General features: G+C 36.4%; 1 protein-coding gene across 11 annotated transcripts in view; it reads left to right on the top strand.

Moving 5' to 3' along the window:
* Window positions 1-23,837, top strand: part of SLC4A10 (solute carrier family 4 member 10) — a 378,984-nt gene that overhangs the window by 316,079 nt on the left and 39,068 nt on the right. For all 11 annotated transcript variants that reach the window (XM_017946583.2, XM_031651310.1, XM_031651311.1 and 8 more), the window contains one exon: window positions 20,200-20,305. In XM_017946583.2, coding sequence (XP_017802072.1) covers window positions 20,200-20,305 — 106 coding nt within the window. The remainder of the gene's footprint in view (window positions 1-20,199; window positions 20,306-23,837) is intronic.

Genomic DNA, 23,837 nt, shown 5'->3' on the forward strand with positions numbered 1-23,837 from the left:
ATGAAATGTTCAACTCCCTTCTCTCTCTCTCTCGCCTACCATATATAATTTACTTATCTTTTTAAAGTAAAAATTATTAAAGGATCATTTATATACAATAATATTCACCCCTTTGAAGTATGCCCTTAAATGAGTTTTGGCAAATAAATATCATCATAATGAATGTATAGTACATTTCCCAAAAATGTTTCCTTGTGCCCCTTTGCAGTCAATCTTTCATCCCCACCTCCTGGCAACCACTGATATGACTTACATCTCTAAAGTTTTCCCTTTCCTAGAATTTTACATAAATGGAACCACAGAGTATGCCTGCCTTCTTTCACTTACCATAATGCTTTTGAGATTCACTGATTTTGTTGCACATATCAATTTATTCCTTTTTATTTCCAGGTAGTATTCTACTATATGGATGTTCCACAATTCGTTTGTCCAATCACAAATGAATGGACTTCTGAGTTACTTCTGGCTGGGGGCTATCTTGCTTCACATGCAGGTCTTTATTTGGACTGTTTTAACTTTCTCTTGGGTAAATACCTAGAAACAAGATTGCTGGGTTATATAAAAAGTGTATGTTTAACTTTATAGAAACTGCCTTGAACCCCTGAGGTGGAGGCTGCAGTGAGCTGTGATTGCATGCACCACTGCACTCCAGCCTGGACAAAAGAGGGAGACCCTGTCTAAAAAAAAAAAGAAAGAAAGAGAAAAGAAAATGAAACTGCCAATGTGGTTGTAGCATTTTGTATTCGTAACGTCAGTATATGAAATCATATTCCAATTTTTCTTCATCCTCACTATCACATAGTATTGTATTGATATGTAGTGATATTTTTATTTATCAATCTAATTTATTGTCTCTCTCTTCTCTAGAGTGAAGGGATCATTAGAGTAGGGAATTTATCGTGTTTTCATTACTGCTTTCACAGTGCCCAGATCAATTCCTGGCACAAAGTAGGTGTTCAATAAATATTTCTTAAACAAATGAAAGAATTTTGAATGATTATCCCCTCAGAGTTAAAAACCGAACTGAGATTCAGAAGATTTTATTGCTTGCCCAAATGAAAGAGCTAAGGTAAACCCCAAGACATCTAACGCTTTGTCAAACACTTTCAACACTGCACTGCTTTGTAGGTCACTGGTTTGTACAAATTGATTCTATGATTAATACTTAGATTATAGGAGAGTTTGCATATATTATTATTTTACTTAGGTCACTTAAATATCTTCAAGAAGTTTTTTTGTTGTTGTTGTTTGTTTTGTTTTGATTTATTTTGTTTGAGACAGAGTCTGTCTCTGTCACCCAGGCTGAAGTGCAGTGGTGCAATCTCAGCTCACTGCAAGCTCTGCCTCCTGGGCTCAAGTGATTCTCCTGTCTTAGTCTCCTGAGTACCTGGGATGACAGGCGTGCACCACCATGCCCAGCTAATTTTTGTATTTTTAGTAGAGACGGGGTTTTACCATATTAGCCAGGCTGGTCTCAAACCCCTGACCTCAAGTGATTTACCTACCTTGGCCTCCCAAAGTTCTGGAATTACAGTTGTGAGCCACCACACCTGGCCTAGAAGTTTTAAATTTCAAACAGGAAATAAAAATATAGGAATAGAGGGATTTAAAACATAATTAAAATAATATGTATATGAAGTTACATAGTCTCTTATTTTAGAGCTTATTAGAACATAATAGTGCTTATTTTTATTATAAAAATTCACCTCTTATAGGTATGTGACAAGGAGGGCAAAATACCTTGGCTGGAGATGAGTTTTTCTGCATCACACTGAAGCTCCACTTCACCTTGTTCCTTTGAGAAACTTGGTAGTGATGGCAGCAGTGGCCCATCTGAAGTGGCTGCTGCAAAGATGCCAGCTGCAGCAGGGGAGGCATGGCTGGGGCTGCATACTCTGTGGCGCAGGTGGGACCCAGGAAAAGGTGGAAGCCCCGCCCCCTTCTGAGTTGGTGGGGCAGGAGCCCTGTGCTCCCCAGTGCAACTGCAGCTGCCCAGCCATTGCTGCAGACCCAGGTATCCCTGTGTTCTCAGGGACCAGGAAGCCCCCTGCCCCCGCAGGTTTGGAAGCACTTGCTCCTGCTATCTGACTTCTCCTCCCACCGGTGGCTCCTCTGATTTTGGAGCAAAGTTGTAGCTGAGCCCGGGTGCTGTTGCAACCTGGCCAGGTTTGCACACACTTGGGGTAGTACTGACACCTGCCACCTCAGCCCCCTCTGGACTTTGTGCACTGACAAGCATGGGAGGGAGGCCAAGGTGGGGCTGAAAGTGGCTCGGTGCAGGCCTGTGGGCACCGCTGAGCACAAACAGCCTGGGCACCATGAATGGCAGCAGGAGGCAGGCAATCTCCTGGGCACAAAGGGGCTGGTCCCCAGTGAAACTCCACCTTCAAGCCAGGGACAGCCTAAAGTCTGGGGGCCAGGCTGCCAGTTCTGTAGACTGGAGTGAGAAATATGGTGCTTTTTCTGCTCATCCATGGCCACCCATGGACCAAGCAGCACACACTTCTACCCCTCTGGAGCCCATAAAAACCCCAGACTCAGCCAGACTCAGACAGACGAGGAGACTGCCTGCCTGCAGAAAGGAGTTACCCTCGCTGGTCTCCTCTTGGCTGAGAGCTGCACACTTGATGGGATGACTTGTCTATGGATAGGAGCTAGCCACTTTGGGCCTCCTGAGAGCTATACTGTCACTCAATAAAGCACCTCTTCATCTTGCTCACCCTCTAGTTGTCTGTATATCCCATTCTTCCTGGATGCAGGACAAGAACTTGGGACTCACCAAGTAGTAGCACTGAAAGAGCTATAACACAAATGGGGCTGAAACACACCCCTGGTTCACCATGTTGCAAGTGAGGAGGAGAGAAGACAGAAGGAGGGAAGAGTTGCAGCCCTTCAGGAAGCCCAGACCTAGGAGTTCCATGAGCCATGGCTGTGACACCCTCTATGGGGCTTTGCAGTTCCTGGCATCTCCAAGCTTCTGGGTGCTACTGCGTTCCCCAGAGCCTGCAGTGTAAGCCGCTTGCAGTATGCCTGGTCCAGCCACAGCCTTGCATAGAGCTGGCTCTTGTGCCAGTGTCTGGAACTGCCTGCCCCACCACAGCAGCTAGCATGCCTGGCTGTGCATAGTGGCCAGACCATATGCTTGCTCAGTCATGTACCCCTTGCCTCTGTGCCCTTGGCAGGCCTGGGATCCAGGGTGTTAGCACGAGCTGAGCACAACCTGCCAGGCCTAGTGGGCAGAATGAGCCCAGAGGGCCCAAGTAAAACTCAGGCAAAGGCACCACTGGCCACAGAGGCTTCTGGCTAGAAGAGTAACACCCCAGGGACCTCATGACAGTGATAACTTGGCTTAAAAGCCTGGGATAGGGATCTATGACATTAACCCAATTAGTGGCCTTGGGTAAGCCCCTAAGAACAACCTCTAGAGACAATGTCCTAACTCAAGAAAAAAAATAGGAAGAATATGGGAAATACATAGGGAATAAGAAGTCTGGAAGTATTGTATTAATACCAAACTTACAGTACTTAAAGGACAAAACAAAGGGTTGCAAAAGAGTTCACCTTGTTGGTGAAGGAAGCCTTGTGCTTCTTATTCTCTGCATATTTTGAATTGTTCAGCTTGCATTGTATGCATGCATTATTTTGTCATTTCTTTCTAAAGATGAATTTTGTGTTGGGAAATTCAAGTCCTGTGACAAACCATAGGATGAGCTAATTTGAGCGAGGTGGTGCTCTTCAAATTAGTTACCACATAACAAAATTTATTTTCAAATTCAGGAAAAGAGCAACCTACAAAACTCAGAAGTAGAATAGGGCAAAATGCTCAAGGAATAGTAAATAGGTTTACTGTTCTGTTCACACATGTGCTTACTCATTCACTCACTTAGCTCATTCCTTCAACATTCGTTGATCTTCCTTATGCGTGTCAGTGCTGATGGTATAAATGAATGCAATATGGTCCCTACTCTCAAAGACCTTAGTGATTATCAGACAGTGTCTGGAGATGTCCTTTGGACATGATATCCACTCAAATAGTATTTGTTGAATTAATAAATGAGGAGGGAGGCTAGAGGATACACAGTTAAATAATTGTAACAAGTACTATACAAGATGTCTGTATAAAGACCTAAGAGAAGAAGTAATAGACTGCCCTGGGGAGCTCAGAAACATTCACAGAAAAAGGAAACCTGAACTTATCCCTCCATTTCTGTTGTACCTGCCACAAGAGTTTATTGTATGTGGCATACCTATGTTTCTTTCTCTCTGTCTTCATTGTACCTGTAAATTCCCATGTTCAGATCATCACTAGAGCTGAGAGTAGTTACGCAGAGTAGAATGGACCTCTGGAGACCAATTGGCAGAGAGCGTTAAAAGTTCTAATAAGTTTTATCTGGTACAAAGGCCATCAGGGATCATGACAAGGCTCTGGGAAGATTTATGTGACATTTGGTTAGAAGGTGATCCCAGGAAGCAGAGCAAGGAGCAATAAATAGCCTAGGCATAGAATGGTTAAGTCCTGACTACTGGCTGAGACAATGGTAATGGGAAGAAAGCCAAAAAACAAAAAATGGAAAAAACGAAAAGCAAAAATTATCAAGGATTTATTCACTTATTCAACAAGTAATTATGGAATAATCTCTAATTTCTAGGAGCTAGTATGAAAACTTTGCCTATATGACTTCATTTGAACCTCACGAGAATCTTATGGGACAAGTATTATCCCTGCTTTACAATCAATCCAAGGCTCCAACAAGTTAAATAATATTCTCAATATCACATATACAATGAATGGTAAACGGGGTTAAACCCAGGATCATTTTGTCTTAAAGCTCATAAACTTTCTGACATATTAAAGTAAAAATAATAGCGAACAATTGCAATGATTATGACTCCTTAAAGGTAGAGACTGTGATATATGTCTATGTATCTCCAGTAGGACTTAGCACAGTAATCTGTATAAAATAATTTTAAATTGTTAAATCAGTCAATTGTCAGACAAGGCTGCCTGCTATGTGCCAGGTGCTTGATTTAAAAAAAATGACCACATAGACAGGATTCCTTCATGGAACTTATAGTCTATTGAAAGAGTCAGACATTAAATATTACACAAAATTACATTACACAAATGACATGAGTTTTATCATATAAAAGTATAGGATGCCAAGAGAGTGAGAAATATTTCCAAACTTACATATTTAAAGGCTATGGAGAGGATATGTCTATTTGAATGAAGATAAATTTCAGATGAGAAAAAGTTTAAGAATTTAATGGAGAGAGTATATTTTTAGTGTTAGCTAATGGTGGTGGTATTTTACAAAGCTATGATGCATATTTTGAAAAGCTATTTTCCTCATGATATATTATGGTTATATACTTAAGTGATATCTTAGAAAAGTATAAGTACTAAGCACATCTCTTCAAAGAATAAGCTCAAAATATGGAAACAGGTGTATTCGTAAAAGTATTGTCCCTATATTATTTAAATAGTCATCTTAATAGTAACAATTTAATTAAATGATTAATAATACAAGAATAAGTAAACTATGTTGTATCCCTTACAAATAATGGCTCTGAAGGGTAATGTAGCAATAGGAAAATGCTTGCATTATAGTGCTATGTAAAAAAAGAATAAAAATATTGTATGCTCATAAAAATATGTTGAAAATATTCATAAGAACTACTCAAAGAGGTATACCAAAAATTTATAACAACTATGGTAGAAAGACTATGAGAGATACCTTTTTCTTTTTTATTTTTATAAACATTCTGTAGTGTGGTTTTATTATTGCAATTAAAAATACGTTCTGAAATAGAAAAAGAATAATCATAAAAACACATTTGGCTCCTATGGATAGATCCTGATTCTCTGATTGTATGTTTTGTATTAATACCTGACTTGGTATATAGCACTCTGGGAGATAATCAAGTCAATAAAGAGACCTGAAAAAAATGAATCACAAGCCATAACTGTTTAGTGCACACAGGAAGGTACTATTAATAACTACAGAGGCAAAAGGAGAGCATCTGCAACCTAAAGACTAAAATTAGTAATAACGTTGAAGGGAGTTCTACCAAATTATGTTTTCCAGAAGACAGCCGCAGGCCCTTCTTGTGTAACAAGACAGATTACTTCCATTAGCCTTGAAACAAAAGCAAAGACTTCTGGATGAGGGCATTTAATTATAATGTTTATGTAATCACTCTGTAGCCATTTATATAAACAAGATCGCTTAGAGCACTGCTTTTCTGTGGGCAGTAAAGGGTAGTAAAGGATGTATTTTGTAAAAAGTGTATTTTAAGCCAAATAATTCAGCACCACGAGTGAAAATTATTGGCGTATTATACTGGTATTTTTAAACATGTAGAGAAGTGCAGATACAACCCTTTTTCTGTTTTATGATTGTTGGACTTTTCAGTCTATGAGCTTGTGATAGTAACAATAATAAATAACCAAAATGAAATACCTAACAATTAATCTCTATTTACTTATGTCAGGGCCCCATTCTAGGGGCTTTTGTGTATATTAATTCATTTAGTTTTATAATAACCCCATGAGGTTGATTATTGTCATTATCTTCACTTTATACACAAGGAAACTAAAACACAGAGTGTTTAAATGACTTGTCCAAGGTTGCTCAGCTAAATGCTTGGATTTGAACGAACATAGGAAATCTGGCTGGAGACCTCAGTGTTCTAAGCACACACTATGCTATGCATCTAAAGAAATTTTTTGCATTAATACTCCATCTTATTGCCAGAGTCACTAGAAATTATTTTCGATGAGAATAACAAAAAAGCTTGTTCCAAACTCATTTTCTATCTCCTCACAGTGCTATTTCCATTTTTCTTTTCTCTTTCTTTCCTTTTTTTTTCTTTTTCATTTTTCTTCTTTGACTTTTTGTAGTTTTAGAAATAAGTTCATCAATACAGAGGAAAGACAGGATAACGGGATTTTTTTCTCACGTTTTTCTTAATTGATTTATTTAGCATATCTATTTTTGATGTTTAAGAACATAAGAAGTAAGTAGTCAGAAGTCTTCTTTGAGCCACCAAGAGTTGGGACAGAGATGTCAAACGTTGTTACATAATTGGGCAGCCTCTGAGAACTGTTTGCTGAGATTTTAGATGTCAGAGGTGGAGACTCAAGAAAGAACAATAATTTGTTTGGGTATACGTGATATCTGTGATTTTATACATATATAGATGCAAATATATCTTTAACTTATTTATTTTTAAATTTGAATTTATTTATTTATGACATATATAAAACTTGTATATTAAAATGTATTTTCCACTTTGGAATTGATTTATAGGTGAGTAATGTCATAACCTAGAGATAGCTTTGACAGGGAAGCATGTAGGTAACTAACATCCACTTGTAGACTCAACTCTCCAAAAAATGTCTCTCCTATGACATTTGTACATCAAATTTCTAACTTAACATTTTCAAAAAGTCACTGTTAAAATGTAAGCACACTACCAGGAATGGAGTAACACATGCCGTTGTACTCACTAATACAGTATAACCACTTTGGAAAGCAGAGACCATGTTCTTGAGGGAGTGGCAAAGCAAAGTGAATGGAGAAGTCATATCATCAGGTTTCGATGGGGTTATAGGAAACTGGACAGTGGGGCTGAGGAAAATGGGGATGGTGTAGTTTTCATGATAGGAGGGCAGAGCTGCAGGTGTTTTGGAAGAATATCTTATAGAAGAGAGGTCTTGAAAGTGGAAGCTAGCAGAACTACACGGTGAAATGTAGATTACTTTATTTGTTCTGGAGTCATCTCACTTTTCTGGCTATCTTGATAGAAATGGCACCAAGTCACATATTGAGGCAGCATGTAACACCTAAAAGAGTAGGTGTTTCAGGTTGGGACAGACCTGGATTCAAGTCTACTTCTATCACTGTAGCCTTGGATAAGTTATCAAACATTTAGTTCCTCCCATCTATAAAATGTAGCAATTAAACTATTAGACTAGAAAATCTACTATATTCCATGCATATAGTGACTGTATGCATACCATATCTATATGCATAGATATACAGTAGCTATAGAAAACATATATGTATGTATATACACATATACATTTGTACATGGAGGTATTCACATTATCTACTATAGTGCTATCTTTCTCCCTCGTTATGTTACTTCTGTAAGAAACTTGCCATATTTTCTTTATTTTATATTTTAGTTTCTTATATATGTATTTACTTTTAACAAATTTTCAAAATATGCAAATAACTTTCCATTAAACTATAGTACTAGCCCTTTTATTTCTGAGGTAAACTAACTGACCATCTTAGGGAATTCTTTTTTGTTAGCTACCAAAAAAAATAGGATGTTTGCCACTTAATAAACAGATTCAGACAATATATTACTAATTTACTTCAATGAGAAAGAGACTCTTGCTCCTGGTGAATGATATTACACAATTTGTTTTGTTTTGTTGATAGCACTACTGTGCAATGGTCACCTGTGATACAATTATTTGAATTCATGACAATGATGGGTTAGGAACTGAGGCAGATCCACTGTGCTTCTTTATGTTCAGATGTTTTGAATCAGAATTCTAGGACTATATTTATGTGCCTAGGCAAATATATAAAATAATTATTCCATTATTCCACTAACAGCTTAAACACGTGTTATAATTCTAACAGACTTTAGAGAGCATATGGCAGTTTCAACAAGTCCAACATATTTTTACGTGCACCTAAGCTAGGGACCCCTGACCAATGAGTTGAACATCATCTATCAGGATGCTCCTGATAGATGACAGATCTTCAACCAGCTAGCTCTCCAGGCCATTTCTGCTTCCTCAATTCCACATGTGTAATTAGTTGGGATTCCCAGTCGGGAGGCAAAGGCAGGTAGCATTTTGGGCCCTCCCTTTACTGTGCTCAGTTCAATTTGTTCATGGAAACATCTCCAAGGATCTTAAAACTTTAAGAAAATGGAAAATATCTCCTCCTCACAAAGTTGGAGGCCCTGAACCTGAGCCTTAAGAGATTTATTTTTACATTTGTTTTCAAATTCTCACAATTTATACAGAAAAAAAAATCAGAGTATCCATCCTGGGTTTTAACTTTTTTATTTATTGCCGTAGTATTATATATCAATAATATTTATAAGAAGGAAGTCGTTAATACGTATTTGTTATCTAAGTATAATTTGAGACACTATATAAATCTTTTAGTTTGTGGGTTAGTTCTGTACCCTGTCATCTCCTAAGCTACCTGGTCTTCTTGGAATAATAAATATACATACCTGTTGGGACCAAGATCTATAGTTTCACAATATTCATAGCCATCTGGTTCTGCTACAGGGTAAATTTAGACTGGAAAAAAGACAATAAATTAAGTAAGAGAACCTTCCTTTGTTTAACCTACCTCCCAAAGGCTCCATTTGTAAAGAGTACAGTCCAGAAATCACATGCCCTACTGGATTCTTTCCATGGGAAAAACCTGTGCTGAGCTTTAGTTTCTTCATTTTTTAAACAGAACAAAAATCTCTCCTACCACTCATAGGAGTGATCTGCAGATTTAATGCAATTATGTCAAAGTAGTTTTTAACCTATAAAACACAAAGTTGTATGATTGTTAGTTTGTATTGAACATCCACGAAACTCTAGGAATAGTACTAGAAGCTTTATATACCATTATATATAGAATGGTGTCTCTTTTAATTCTCAACAAATCCTGCCCAGTTGTTATAATTATACTTACTGAATAAATTATATTAATTTATATTATAATTATGTTATATAATGAATTCATAGAAACTCAGGGGTTGGGTGATTTGCTAAGATCAATAGCTAGAAAGGGGCAGAATCAGTATTCAACTCAATATTACCTCCTAATGGAAGTAATTCAGTGTTACTGAGTATTACTAATTATAGAAGTAATACTTTTCCTTTCTATTCAGAGCTAACACGAAGTAATACTTTTCCTTTCTATTCAGAGCTAACACAACAGCATTATCTAATGTTGTTAAATGGTAAGTGGAATTAAAAATGGTAGGTAAGATTAAGAAAGGAGGGAAATCACTGAATAACCTGCCCTTCCAGCAAAGTTGACGAAGTAGATAAGATCTCTGGTAAGATGTAATCTTCATCTCATTCTGCCACATGTTTTTGTTTTGTTTTTTAAGACGTATCTCGCTCTATTGCCTAAGCTGGAGTGCAGTGGCACAATCTTGGCCCACTGCAACCTCTGCTTCCTGGTTCAAGCAATTCTTCTGCCTCAGCCTCCTGAGTAGCTGGGATTACAAGTGTGCGCCACCACTCCTGGCTAATTTTTGTATTTTCAGTAGAAAGGGGATTTCACCATATTGGCCAGGCTGGTCTCCACATGTTTTTAATCGAAGCTCCTGTGTTCTCAGTATCCTGAGATGATTGGCTGATTGGCTCTTGCCACAGCCATTGGCTTCAGCCGCTGTTCTGGCCTGGACATCATCTTGTGCATGTTGAAGACAGGATTCTGGCCTAGTTTCTTTCAGGGACTTTCTACCACAGAATGACCAAAGGTGATGTTGGGAACAAAATACCTATACATTTCATCCAGTTGCAAATAATCAGCTCCAGCATCTGGAGTTACTTGGTACCTAAATTGACCAGGTTGCTGTTGAGGATGAATGGGCCAGTCTTACAGCTGAACACCATGATACTGGTTCCCAGGAGCCAAGCATCACCCCAATCCATCCTTTTTTATTTATTTTAAAAATGTGTTAATACTTTTTAAATCTTTAAGCAATGACTAATTTTCTTTTAAATGAAGATTGTTTTCCCCCAGGATACATCAGAGTAAAAGCATAAGATGGTGCTTTAAAAAAATTAATTTAGAATCAGTTATGTCTTCAGTTTACTAATCTACTATTCAAATGAATAGAACTTACAATTTGCTCTGGTTTTGTTACTTGGGTGGGTAAGATAACTTAGAAGAACTAACAGTGATTTTACTAAAATATAAAAATGGGATAGTTTTAAATCTCTATAGATGTGACCCTTGGTAGTAATATAAAGGAGATCAAAGGACTAATGTGTTTGTTCCCAACCTATCTTCAAATAAAATTGTTTTATAGATGTTATAAAAGTACACATACATATACTTTATGTACACACACATGCATTTCATGTATATATCCACTATAATGCTAGTTCTCTCTTATTATGATACTCCTGCCAGAAATTTGCCATATTTTCCCTATTTTGCATTTTAGTTTCCTTTTTATCATTAATAAATATACTTACACTAGGTTTTCGGAGTATGAAATTGTTTTCCCATCAAACTCTTATGGTGTTGGGCCTTTTTTTCTGAGAAAAAAGTAACAGAGAAATCAATTTGGGAGAGTCTTCCCATTAAGGGAATATACTACTAGTGAACTGGCTTACAGACTGAGGTTGGTAGGTTCAGATATGTATGAGCAGAACAGTTGCAAGACATTTGAGGACCTATGATCCTTGCTTGTTCACCTAATGCTTTTAACCTAACACTGCCACTACTGTAAAACCAAAGCAAGACATTCAGAACAAGACATTGCAGACCCAGTTGACACTTTGAGGGAGGCTGCTGCCGTGGTTATAATCTGTAAGCCTGCATTTGGAGCAGGATTCAAGATCAATATGGAGACATTAGATTCTACTTTTTAAAATAAGCACTCATCTCATTTCAGACTATGGACATGCTACTGAGCTTTACTATCCTTAGTTCTTAGTCTAGTTCCTGGGTATCTTTATTAAGTATGAAAGGTTATTTCCGTTAGGACTTGCCTCTGAGTCCCAAACTGGCACTCACTATTGGGATCATGTAGGAAAATGCAACTTTTACATGGATGATGACATGGATTAGGCATCTGTGGTGGTTCTAGAAGTTCAGGATTCACCTGATCTGCCTCCTACTTCTCTTTGGAAAAATGCAAAGTATAGGATCTTTCTACCACAATTCTTTACTACTGTAAGGAGTTTGGTCCACTGACTCTGCAAAAGACCTCTCAGTGTTGAAGTGCTTTTCTTTAATGCCATTTCTTGAGAGTTGAAGCTACAGTTGCTCTAGATGTGTCTAGGTCTGATCTTTTCTTCCCCTACTCCTTGAGCCCCTGATAACCACCATTCTACTTTCTATTTCCATGAATTCAATCTTTTTAGATTCCCCATATTCGTGAGATCACAAGGTATTGGTCTTTCTGTGCCTGGCTTATTCCACTTAACATAATGTCCTTGAAATTCATCCAAATTGTCAAAATGACAGAATTTTGTTCCTTTTTAAGCCTGAAAAGTATTCCACAATGTATATATGTGACTTATCTCTCTTTCTCTTTCTTTCTTTCCTGCCTGTTTTTCTTTTTTCCTTTCTTTCTTTCTTTGTTTTCCTTTTCTTTCTTTCTTTCTTTCTTTCTTTCTTTCTTGCTTGCTTGCTTGCTTGCTTGCTTGCTTGCTTGCTTGCTTTCTTTCTTGCTTTCTTGCTTTCTTGCTTTCTTTCTCACTTCCTTTCCTTTCCTTTCCTTTCATTTTCCTTCCTTCCTTCCTTCCTTCCAGTTGTCCCAACACCATTTATTGAAGAGACTGTCCTTTCCCCACTGTATGCTGTCAGCATCTTTGTTGAAAATCATTTGACCTTAAATACATAGATTTATTTCTGGGTTATCTATTCTGTCCACTGGTCTCTGTGTCTATTTTTATGCCAGTACCATGCTGCCTTGTTTACTACAGCTTTGTGGTATATTTTGAAGTTCAATATTGTGATACCTCCAGGTTTGTTCTTTTCACTCGAGATTTATTTGGCTATTTAGAGGTTTTTGTGGTTATACAAAGTTTAGGATTGCTTTTTTCTATTTTTGTAAAAAATGTCATTGGCATTTTGACAGGGATTATATTGAATCTATTGATAGTTTTGGTTAGTATGGACATTTTAAATATCAGTTCTTCCAATCCATAAACAGAGGATATTTTTCCTTTTATTTGTGTCCTCGACAATTATTTGATCAATGTTTTATAGTTTTCAGTGTACAGGTCTTTCACCTCCTTTGGATTAAATTTATTCCTATGTATTTTAAATTTATTTTGGTAACTATTGCAAATAGGATTGTTTTCTTGATTTTCTTTTTCAGATAGTTTGTTGTTAGGGTATTAAAGTGCTACTGATTGTTATGTGCAAATAGGGATAATTTTATTTCTTTCTTTCCAATTTGGATGCCCTTTATTTCTTTCTTTTGCCTAATGGCTATGACTAGAACTTCCAGTACAATGTTGACTAAAAGTGGCAAGAGTAGGCATTCTTGTTTTATTCCTGATCTTGGAGGAAAACCTTTCAACTTTTCACCATTGAGTAAGATATTAGCTGTGGGTTTATCACATGTGGTCTTTATTGTGTTGGGGTACTTTCCTTCTATATTTAATTTTTGAGAGTTTCTATCATGAAAGAATGTTGAATTTTGTCAAATGCTTTTTCTGTGTCTGTAGAGATGATCATATGGTTTTTGTTCTTTATTCTGTTAATGTAGTGTATCACATTTATAGATTTGTAAATGCTGAATCATCCTTGCATCCCTGGGATAAATCTCACTTGATCATAATGAATTATTCTTTTACTGTGTTGTTGCATTTAATTTGCTAGTATATTTTGAAGGTTTTTGCATTTATGTTCACCAGGGATATTGACCTATAATATTTTCTTGTAGTGTTCTTGTCTGGCTTTTGTATCATTGTAATGCTTTCCTCATAAAATGAGTTTGGATGTACTTCTCTTCTTCAATTTTTTGAAAGAGTTTCAGAGGAACTGGTGTTAGTTCTTCATTAAATGGTTGATGATTTCAGCACTGAAGCCATCAGGTCATGGGCTTTTCTTTCTTGGGAGAGGCTTTTGGTAGTTGATTCAATCTCCTTACTTATTGGTCTGTTCAGATCTTCTGTTTCTTCCTGATTCAACCTTAGTAGGTTATATGTGTCTAGGAATTTATCCATTTTGTCTAGGTTATTCAATATGTTGGATCTATAATCCTTTGCATTTCTGTAGTGTGTTTTAATGTCTCCTCTTTCATTCCTGATTTTATTTATTTGACTCTTCTCTCCTTTATTCTTGGTCTAGCTCAAGATTTGTTGATTTTGTTATTATTTCAAAACACCAACCTTTAGCTGAGCTGTTCTACTGTTAGATAGAATAGAATAGAACGTTCTATTTCAACAATAGAATGTTGAACAGTTCTATTGTTTTTCTACTTTGTATTTCACTTATTTCTGCTCTGATTATTATTTTCCTCCTTTTAATAACTCTGTACTTAGTTTCTCCTTATTTTGTGTGTCTGAAGGTACAATGTTATAGGTTGTTTGAGATCTTTCTCCCTTTTTGATGTAAGTGTTTATTGCCATGAGCTTTCCTCTTAGAACTCTTATTGCTGCAATCCACGAAAGTATTTGTTTTTGGCAAGTTGTGTTTCCATTTTCATTTGTCTCAATACATTGTCAAATTTATCTTTTAACTTCTTCATTGTCCCACTGGTTGTTGAGGAGTATGTTGCTTAATTTCCATATATTGCTGCATGTTCTAAAATTCTTCCTGTTATTGATTTCTAGTCTCATACCATTGTGTTAAAAAAAAAAAAAGATACTCAATATGATTTAAAGTATCATTTCAGTTAATGATCTGGACCTTAAATGACGGCAGCATAATCAATGTTAATCACAAACCAAAGGCTATTTAGTGTTATTATTTTAATATGCAGTATACTTACCAGGGCCCCCAGCACTCAGTCTGCACAGTCTGGGCCCTGCCTATCTCAGATCCATACCCCATCTCTTCCTCCACCCCTTCTGTTTCAGCCACATTAACGCTGTTTGCTCTCTCTAGTTCCCCACCCTCACTGCCATGCCCACACTATGCCTTACCAAATTCTGTTCCTCTTTTAGATCTGTTTTCCTTGAACACCCAGACTCAAGGTGTGGATACCTATTTGTTTATCTTTTTAGTAGGCCAGACTTCTTTATAGTACATTTTACAGATGTATTCAAATAATTGTGTAATTGGCTACTTAATATTTTTCTCCTGCATTTAAAGAAAGACCCAAGATTATATCTGTCTTATCCAACACTACACTTAGCATGGTATATTGCATGACAATCATTAACTTTTTATTGAGTTAATTAAGCATTGTGCATAATGCCTAGATGCCTAAGCTTTCAATGTTACCAAACACGTGGAACAAAACTTACTGCAATCTAGGTTCCCCTGAAAGCACAGCCTAAAGTGGAGGCTTACTTGAAGGTTACTCTGTCTTAAGGAGGAGAAGTAAAGAACAGGGAGTTATTGTTATAGACTGAATTTTTCTCCATACCCCACCCAAATTCATATGTTGAAGCCCTGTTAACTAAAGAAAAAAAAAAATCAAGCTTTTAAAGTTTCAGGCCAGGTACATTGGCTCATGCCTGTAATCCCAGCACTTTGGGAGGCTGAAGCAGGCAGATTGCTTGAGGCCAGGAGTTGGAGACCAGCTGGCAACATGACAAAACCCCATCCTGTACTAAAAATACAAAAATTACCCAGGCATGGTGGCGATCATCTGCAGTCCTAGCTATTCGGGAAGCTGAGGCACGAGAATCGCTTGAACCTGGGAGGAGGAGGTTGAAGTGAACTGAGATCATGCCACTGCACTCCAGACTGGGAGACAGAGAGAGACCCTGTCTCCAAAATTAATTAATTACATTTTTAAAAGTTAGCTTTATTTGGAAGTCTGAGGACTACGGACCAAGGCCTATTGCCTGGGATCAGTTCTGTCAGACTGTTCCAATGCAGCAATTGAGTTCACAGTTTATATACAAATGGTGAAGATTCATTACATGCAAAATCGCATCAGAGTTTGTGTATAATAGTTGATATTTATAGATTATTATTATAGATTATAATTATAGATTATAGACTATTATCTATAATAGTATTTATTATATAATGAATATAAGAATTATTATTACATAATTTATATTATTATCGATAATAATAATCTATAACCTATAACATGCTAGGCTGCCTTCTGCTGTTGAAAATAATCCAAATATCTTGGGCATATAATTCTCATTGAGGAGGGCATGGTATGTACAAAAGAAATATTCAACTGGCTTTCCCATGATTGCAAACTTTTCAAACTTTTAGAAGAGAAAAAAAGAGACAAAGCAAATATAAGAGAGATTTTGAGATAATTTGTACACTCTGAAATGAGAAAACAAACTTAGAGCTGACACAAGAAGAACTAATTATTTTTTTCAAGTACATTTTATTGTTATCAAAATAGTCCATACACATCCTGGGGGAAAAAACCCCCACAAATAATACAGGAAGATTATAATTAAAAGCACCAGTTCACTCAAAGGCAACATTTTTAATAACGTTTTTTTAAAAATTATTTTTAGTGATGCCTCTAAATTTCTAAATAATATGCTTATATTTTTATTTCTTGTTTTACCAATGTTAAGTGTGACAAATTTACTTTTTGCTCTTATAAATATGGATTTAGCTAATTTTTATTTTGTTTTGTTTTATTTTATTTTATTTTATTTTATTTTATTTTATTTTATTTTATTTTATTTTGAGACCGGTCTCGCTCTGTCGCCAGGGAGAGTGTGCAGTGGCGCAGTCTCTGCTCACTGCAACCTCTGCCTGCCGCGTTCAAGTGCTTCTCCCGCCTCAGCCTCCTGAGTAGCTGGGAGTACAGGCGCTTGCCACCACACTCCATTAATTTTTGTATTTTTAGTAGAGACAGGATTTCACCATGTTGGCCAGGATGGTCTTTATCTCTTGACCTTGTGATCCGCCTGCCTCTGCCTCCCAAAGTGCTGGGATTACAGGCTCGAGCCACTGCACCTGACCGGATTTAGCTAATTTTCTACACTCATCCCCAGCCTGCCTCTTCACTCTACCTCCCTTTTCAATATGATAATATCACATCTTAAGTTCCATCATCCCTGTAACCTCTGTAGCTATAAGTAAATAGCCACAAATAACATATGTAGATTTCCATTTCTGATTCTATCAGCCATAGGTAACTCTCTTTACATTCTACTTTGTAAGAGGAGATGAATAATTCTCACTTTTCCTCCCAATATTCTCTTCGCCTTCTACATCCCCACCCCCGGCTCTATTGTAATGGCTATTAACATATGTTATTTTGTAACCATGGGTAAGTGTTAAGTAATTTGCCTAAAGATTGATTCTAAAAAATTTAAAAATGTAGAAATCTTTATGTAATTATAATTATGTAAGTATTATTTACTGTAGAACCAAGTAATGTGCAGTGCTTCCCTCTCCATGGCTCCAGTGTCATGACTTCTGTAGCACTTTACAAATAATGTTATGAGTATATACTTCCAGAATGGTGGTATAAGAAGCTCGGCAGACCCTCTCTCCAGTGAAACAACTGTACTGGTTAAAGTAATATTAAAAGGCAATCATGAAAAGTCTGGAAATTTTCTTAAGGGTATACAGCAAATGAAGAAATGTTTATTCCAAAAAGTGTACTAAATCTTAGTAAGAACAATGAGTCTGAGGCACTTGAGTCACAACCCACTTCCCTTCCTCTCCTCCCAGCTCAGCATGACAGAAGCTTAACTCTGGGCAAGTTTGACCAAGAACACAGGGCTTCCTCAGCTTCCAGTTGAGGCCAACTGTATGTTCCCAAGAGGAGAAGGCTGACAGCATTTCTTGTCTCTCTTCACCCTTCCCCTCCAGAAGCTAAATTCTGGCTAGATGAATCCAAGAGATTGGGGCTTCCTTCTCTCACCCAGCTCCTACCCGTAGGGTGACGGTTCAACCTCAGGCCTGGGACACTGAGAATAGTATGGGTTCTCAATTATTAATGAGGCTCTGATTATTGCCCATGCTCAGCTCCCTGCTCCTAAAGCAGGGGAGTCACTTACAGAGGAACACAATGCTGTCCCCATCCCTAGTTCTGAAGCCATGCATCCGAGATTTTCCCCAGTGGGAGCACTGAAGCTCTTTGCAAAGGAACTAATTTTATTTGAAGCAGAGTAAAGGGAAGTTCAAGATAAAGGTATTCTCACAAATAATGTAAATTCTGGTGGAAAGCAATTAAGAGGAGGTTGGTAGCTTCATGAAAGAAAAGCTAAACCAGATCAGCTAGTGTATGAGAGAGAATCAGGAAAAGAGATAGCTAAGAAGAACCCTCCTGGGTCAGAACAAACCTCAAGCACTGACCACAGCAGGCAGGGCACCGTGGCTTACACCTGTAATCCCAGCACTTTGGGAGGCTGAGGTGGGAGGATTACTTGAGCGCAGGAGTTTGAGATTAGGCTGGGTAACATAACAAGACCCTGTCTATATTTTAAAAATAAAAAACAAAAGGCTACTGCAGCAAACAGGCTGGAATTTAATTGAAGCAGACCCCCAGAGCAATTTATGTCCCAGGACATTGTAAAAAACAACAGAACAATCTAGAACAGAATAGCTGGATATATGTGATAAGCCTTAGAGCAACCACTAAGAAAATAACTCGAAAAATACATAGTGAAGGAAAGAAAACAACAATGTTCCTAACTTCACAATCAAATGAATTCTCCTTTTCAACATTTCACCAGAGGCTCAAAATCATTCCACGTTTAATTTTTTTTCTTCTTATAATGTCTACTGAAAAAGTAGCAAAATCTACGGAGGAGAGCTTTATTTCTAAAAGGGGGTATCACAACCTGCAAGTGGGAAATGGAGCCTCTGGTTAAAACTGAAAAGCAGGTGCTTCGAAGGAGGAAAAATGAAACAGGAATTCATACTGAATGGATTGGTTTAGCATACATATTCAACCGACTATAGGAGGAGCTATGAATATTCATGAAGGGGCACACGTGTAGTAAGCTAACATGTCTGTTACATATGTCCCATGTTCACTTCGTGGTGGAAACAACATTTAAATGTACTAAAATTAAGCTCTATATGTCAAAAGGTGAAGCAGAGGACATGAAGGGACTCAGCATGCAGTCTCCGTAAACTGGCCAGAACCACTCCATGTTCAGTGGTCTCTTATCAGGAAGGAATGCTAGCCGGTTGCTGTGTCAAAACTACAAAAAGCAAGGGGCAGTGTAACATGGTTGGTTGAAATCAGCCATGGAGCAAGTCTTTCAGAAGAGCTTGTTTCTGTTTAACCCTTAGGAATGAAAGCCTACTGGTGGTTAGCAAGGTAGGGGGTGTAACTGGGTGTGGCTGACCTACTGTTCCGTCATGGACAGGAGCTCAGTTTTTAAGGTTTCTCTGGGGTCTCCAAGTGAGCCTCCCTGGGGAATCCTCCAATTTCCCTAGTGAGAGCAAGAACCATATCTGTCTGTACTGCCCAACTCAGGTTTGTTTGTTTGTTTGTTTGTTTGTTTGTTTGTTTGCAGTAATAGACAATAACTATTTAAAGAATGAATAAGTGGTGGTAAAGTGAAACAGACTAAGTTCCTGATGTAGAAGGCAGAAGACTGTTGCTTAGGCAGACCAAGTAGAAACTATATGATATTTTTCTATAGTAATAACCTTAGAAATGGCAATTCGGTTCTATAGTACAATTAATATCACTAAAAGAATGGTCCAATGAACTTACAAGTTATGTGGTGTATGTGGGTTAATCTGGGAGACCAACCACCATTTATTAAATTCTTCTATACAAAAATGCTTTCTGAAGGGCAAATAGCAAGTTTACAAATGAATTTTTGGAAAACAAATTGTAAATTAAAGTTCACTTCTAAGGCTATTAATTTGTGGGTATCTTTGTCTATATCTTCTTCTCATTGATATATCCTTAGGTACCTAGAGTTCTCCCTTCAGCCAACCTTAATTTTGAATTATATGCCAGTTATAAATGATCTTCAGAATATGAATTAAATATCCCCTTTAATTTTAATTGATATGATTTTACAATATTAACTACATAGTGACAGTAGATTTGGATATTTATCATTTTTCTATTTGACTTATAATTTAGGACCAAATGGGTATCATAAGGAGCTCTCACTCCAGGAAACACTGTAGAGTACTCTAGTATCCTAACAGTCCATCCTTCTTGATTTTTGAAAATAGTCTGTTGTGGAGTAGTTTAGGATAACCTAACTACTTGTCTGTCAAATAGAGGAATGCTGTGACTGGAGAAAATGGAGCCATTATACATTATTCTTTGGTACAGTAACAAAAAGCTACTTATTTCACAAAAGACACTATTTTGCCTTTTCAGGTGTAACTGTGTGGAACCGCATAATCCCAGCAATGATACATTGAAGGAATGGAGGGAATCCAATATTTCTGCCTCTGACATAATATGGGAGAATCTAACTGTGTCAGTAAGTAAAACATTGAAAATTAAGTCATACCTAAGAGCTTTTGTTGACATTGTGACTCAATTATTGCCATTACAGTAAAATTTGTTTGAATGCATAATATTATAAAACTAATAGTCGTGTTTGAATTTTAATTTCATCATTTCAGAGGCTCATCAGTAAACTGGGGTTATCTTTCATTATTAAGGTTGTTCTAGTAGAAGACCAGAATTGCTCAAAAAGCTCATTTATACAGAATTATGTGACTGAGATGGACTGAAAGCACATTAAATATGAGTGGTGTTGACCTAAATGAAACCATATGGCAGAACTAAGTCTGCCTCTGTGTAGAGAACTCAGAATGCTCTTACTTTACTCTGTAATGCTGCTCCAGCTGTTCCGGATCTGCTGGGGGGAAGGGGCTGTTTCTAATATTCTAGTGTCAATACTAAAGTCTTTGGGAGGAACAAATATCACTTTTCTTCACAAAATTCTGGCACCTCCCTCAACAAGATATTTCTTTTTCCCATTTTGTTGTTATCTCCCACTCAAGAAAGGGCATGGCAACATATTTTTCACCTATAACAGTTAAATCCTGTGCCATTGTCTTATTTCCTTTGGCGTTTCTCTGCTTTGTAATTTCTTTCTTTTCATACCTGCATTTCTCTATTTTTCTGAATCTATTATAATTTCTGTGCCTCTTTACCTATCAATATTTGCATTCTATACTTCTGGTTCAATAAAATCTTGTAATTTGAAAATGTATTCTGCTTTTAATAAGTATTAAAATCTGAGTAGCCCTACTTTCTTTTCTACTTTTCCCAGTTATAAACATTACAGGTTCAAACTTTCTGCCACTTTACCTACCCATATAGGCTCAAATTTTATTATGACTATCAGCAAAAAACTATATGAGTTCTAGTTCATTTGATCAAATGCATACTATTTTAGTAAATGGTCCAGTTAGGGAACATAGAAATCTTTTTTGTTGTACAGATATTATAAAACTCTAAACATGATTCTTGTAAAGAGCATATGATCTATTGAGTATTTTCTTGATTTTCTCTATTGAACATGTTCTTTCAAAATTGAAATCAAATTACTTACTCTTTATTTAAAATTCTATCTTGGCCTATATTTTACTACTTCTATTCTTACCCTAATTGTATTCTGTAGAATAAGCCTTCAGTTACTCTTGTTTTGTTATTGTTAACGTTTATTCAGTTCCACCTATTTTTTCCTAGAAAAATAACATTGCCAGGCTGCTTCCACTCAAAGAGCCATTTTAACTGAACAATAAAAGAGTTGATGAGCTGATCAAGAAAAAAATGCTATAGTTATTCAGAATTTAGACATGGGGTCATGATTAATGAAATCAGTAGTGGGTCTTCTGTCTACATTTTCTTTGGTAGACTATATTATGTTTACAGAGCCTCTTGATGTCTTCTTCAATATGAAAACCCAAATGATCCCATCTCTAAGTTATATAACATGATAGTTTATTCTATATGTATTTTGTATTATGTGAATAATTTAATACTAAATAATAATATTCATTCTATGTATTAGAAACTTCTGAATTTTTAGAGTTCTAAGAAGCAGACATACAGCACAGTTATCAGGCTAGCTGTGAGTTAGATACCGTAAGTTTTAAGGTCAAGTAGAATAGTGAAAAATATTTTACAATTGAAGCAAACACAGCATTGTGGGGTTGTTGGGTTTTTTCTCTTTTTTTGTCATTTTAAAAAGTTTTGTACTAGGTGCTAACATTCAGGCAGAAATTTTCATATTATTTTTCATTAGTTAAAAGCAGTTTTTGCAATGTATAATTGCTAATCTTGACCAGAAACAGTTTTTATCACCAGAGGGAATACTATATAAGGAAAACAATCTTGTAATGTTTAAGTAAAAAAAAAGACCATTAAAATTTTTGTCTAATTTTTATGCTTTTTCCTCAATATGTTCATACTGTCATCAAAAATATTTTATTAATAAAGCACTGAACTCTAGTGGCTTTTATAACTAATTTTGTTAAAATAGTGATATAACATTTAATTTACATATTATTTATTTGGCAGGTCCTGTAATGTTTCATTGAGTTGTTACATATCTCATGAATTATAATTTATACCTTGCCAACTCAGCAAGGGCAAAGAACTTTAGCTTTCTTTGATTCTCCCAAACTGCTCTATGCATAGTAAGTGTTAAACATTTGATAAAAGTACTTAATGTCTGTTTTGAAACAGTTTCATCTTACTATTTAATCCAAATATTTATGGCAAGCTAGAGTACTTAAGTGTGTATATATATGATCTCAAAAATCAGCCTTTATAAGAAATCCTTAGGCACGATTTAAAATATTCATAAGCAGTTAACCAGCGTTTGGTGTTTTGTTGCCTGAATTACATATTTAGCTTGTACATATATAAGGGGCAGGACACTAATGCCAACTTTAATTTCTTATTTTATCTAACTTAATTTTTGCCAACTTATAGAATTGCTGAAACTTAGAATGTGTTTGAAGAGTAATTAGTAGAAATCAGTTTGTCAACAAGCATTTTTTGAGTACCCATTGTAACTGAAACCATATGTTAGACTCAAAAGAAGAGAGCAGGATTTGGATTTGGTTTTCATTTCTAAATTTCAGGACTTACTCCGTGTGTATGTGTGCATGTATGTATGTGTGCATGTGTGTGTGCCTCCGTGTGTGTGTTGGGGATACAATTCGTTTAAAACTGAAAATAAATGTTGAATTTAGCAGGTCACAATTTTTCTTTTTTAAAGTTAGCATTTTGTTTACTCCCAAAGAGAAAATAAATAACATTTTCAAATATGCTTTAAATTAATGTAACTAGGCAGGCCATTGGCAAATTATAGAGTGTAAGACAGCTAAGGGATCCTTTAAATGTCATCTATGTTCTTAAGAATTGAGAACAAGATCCCGCCAAATGACTTTTATACCTGTAGAAATGACAAAAGATGCTCACAAATTTATAGATAATGTGTTTATCATGGAACTTTTAGCTCCTTTTTCTATGTAACCATTTTGCTACCCATTATATTGCTTAATAATTGCTCTGCTAGCATTTCTGGACAGGTGCAGAAGAGGAAGAAAAACACAAGGATTCATTTTTGCCACCTTATCTATTTTTACGGCATTTTGAAAGAAGGAAAATTAAAACTTTAATTAAGGCCTGGGGGATTTTTCTGTGGTTTTTCAATTAGCCAAGTTGCTGTGCTCTGCATTAGCTTAACATGAATAATTGGAATTTAACTTTGCCTATCAAGGAAGATGTTTGCAGTTAAATTAGAAAAGGGGACAGATTCTTTAAGACAATGATAAGGTATATTAACTATATTTCTCAAGACTCTCAGGCTTAGGGTAACTAGCAACTCCAAGTAGATTTTACTAGTTGTTTGTTTTCAGATGACAGGGTAGCTATTTGTGATTTATTCTACAATCTTTGGAATGTATTTACTTTTTGCTCTACAAGGATTTCAGGCCTGAAGTTAGGCAGACTCTGTGTTTGTGGTCAATCTATGAGTTCATATTTTT

This window comes from Papio anubis, chromosome 10 (genome assembly GCF_008728515.1).
Source record: "Papio anubis isolate 15944 chromosome 10, Panubis1.0, whole genome shotgun sequence".
Classification (NCBI taxonomy): Eukaryota; Metazoa; Chordata; class Mammalia; order Primates; family Cercopithecidae; genus Papio; species Papio anubis.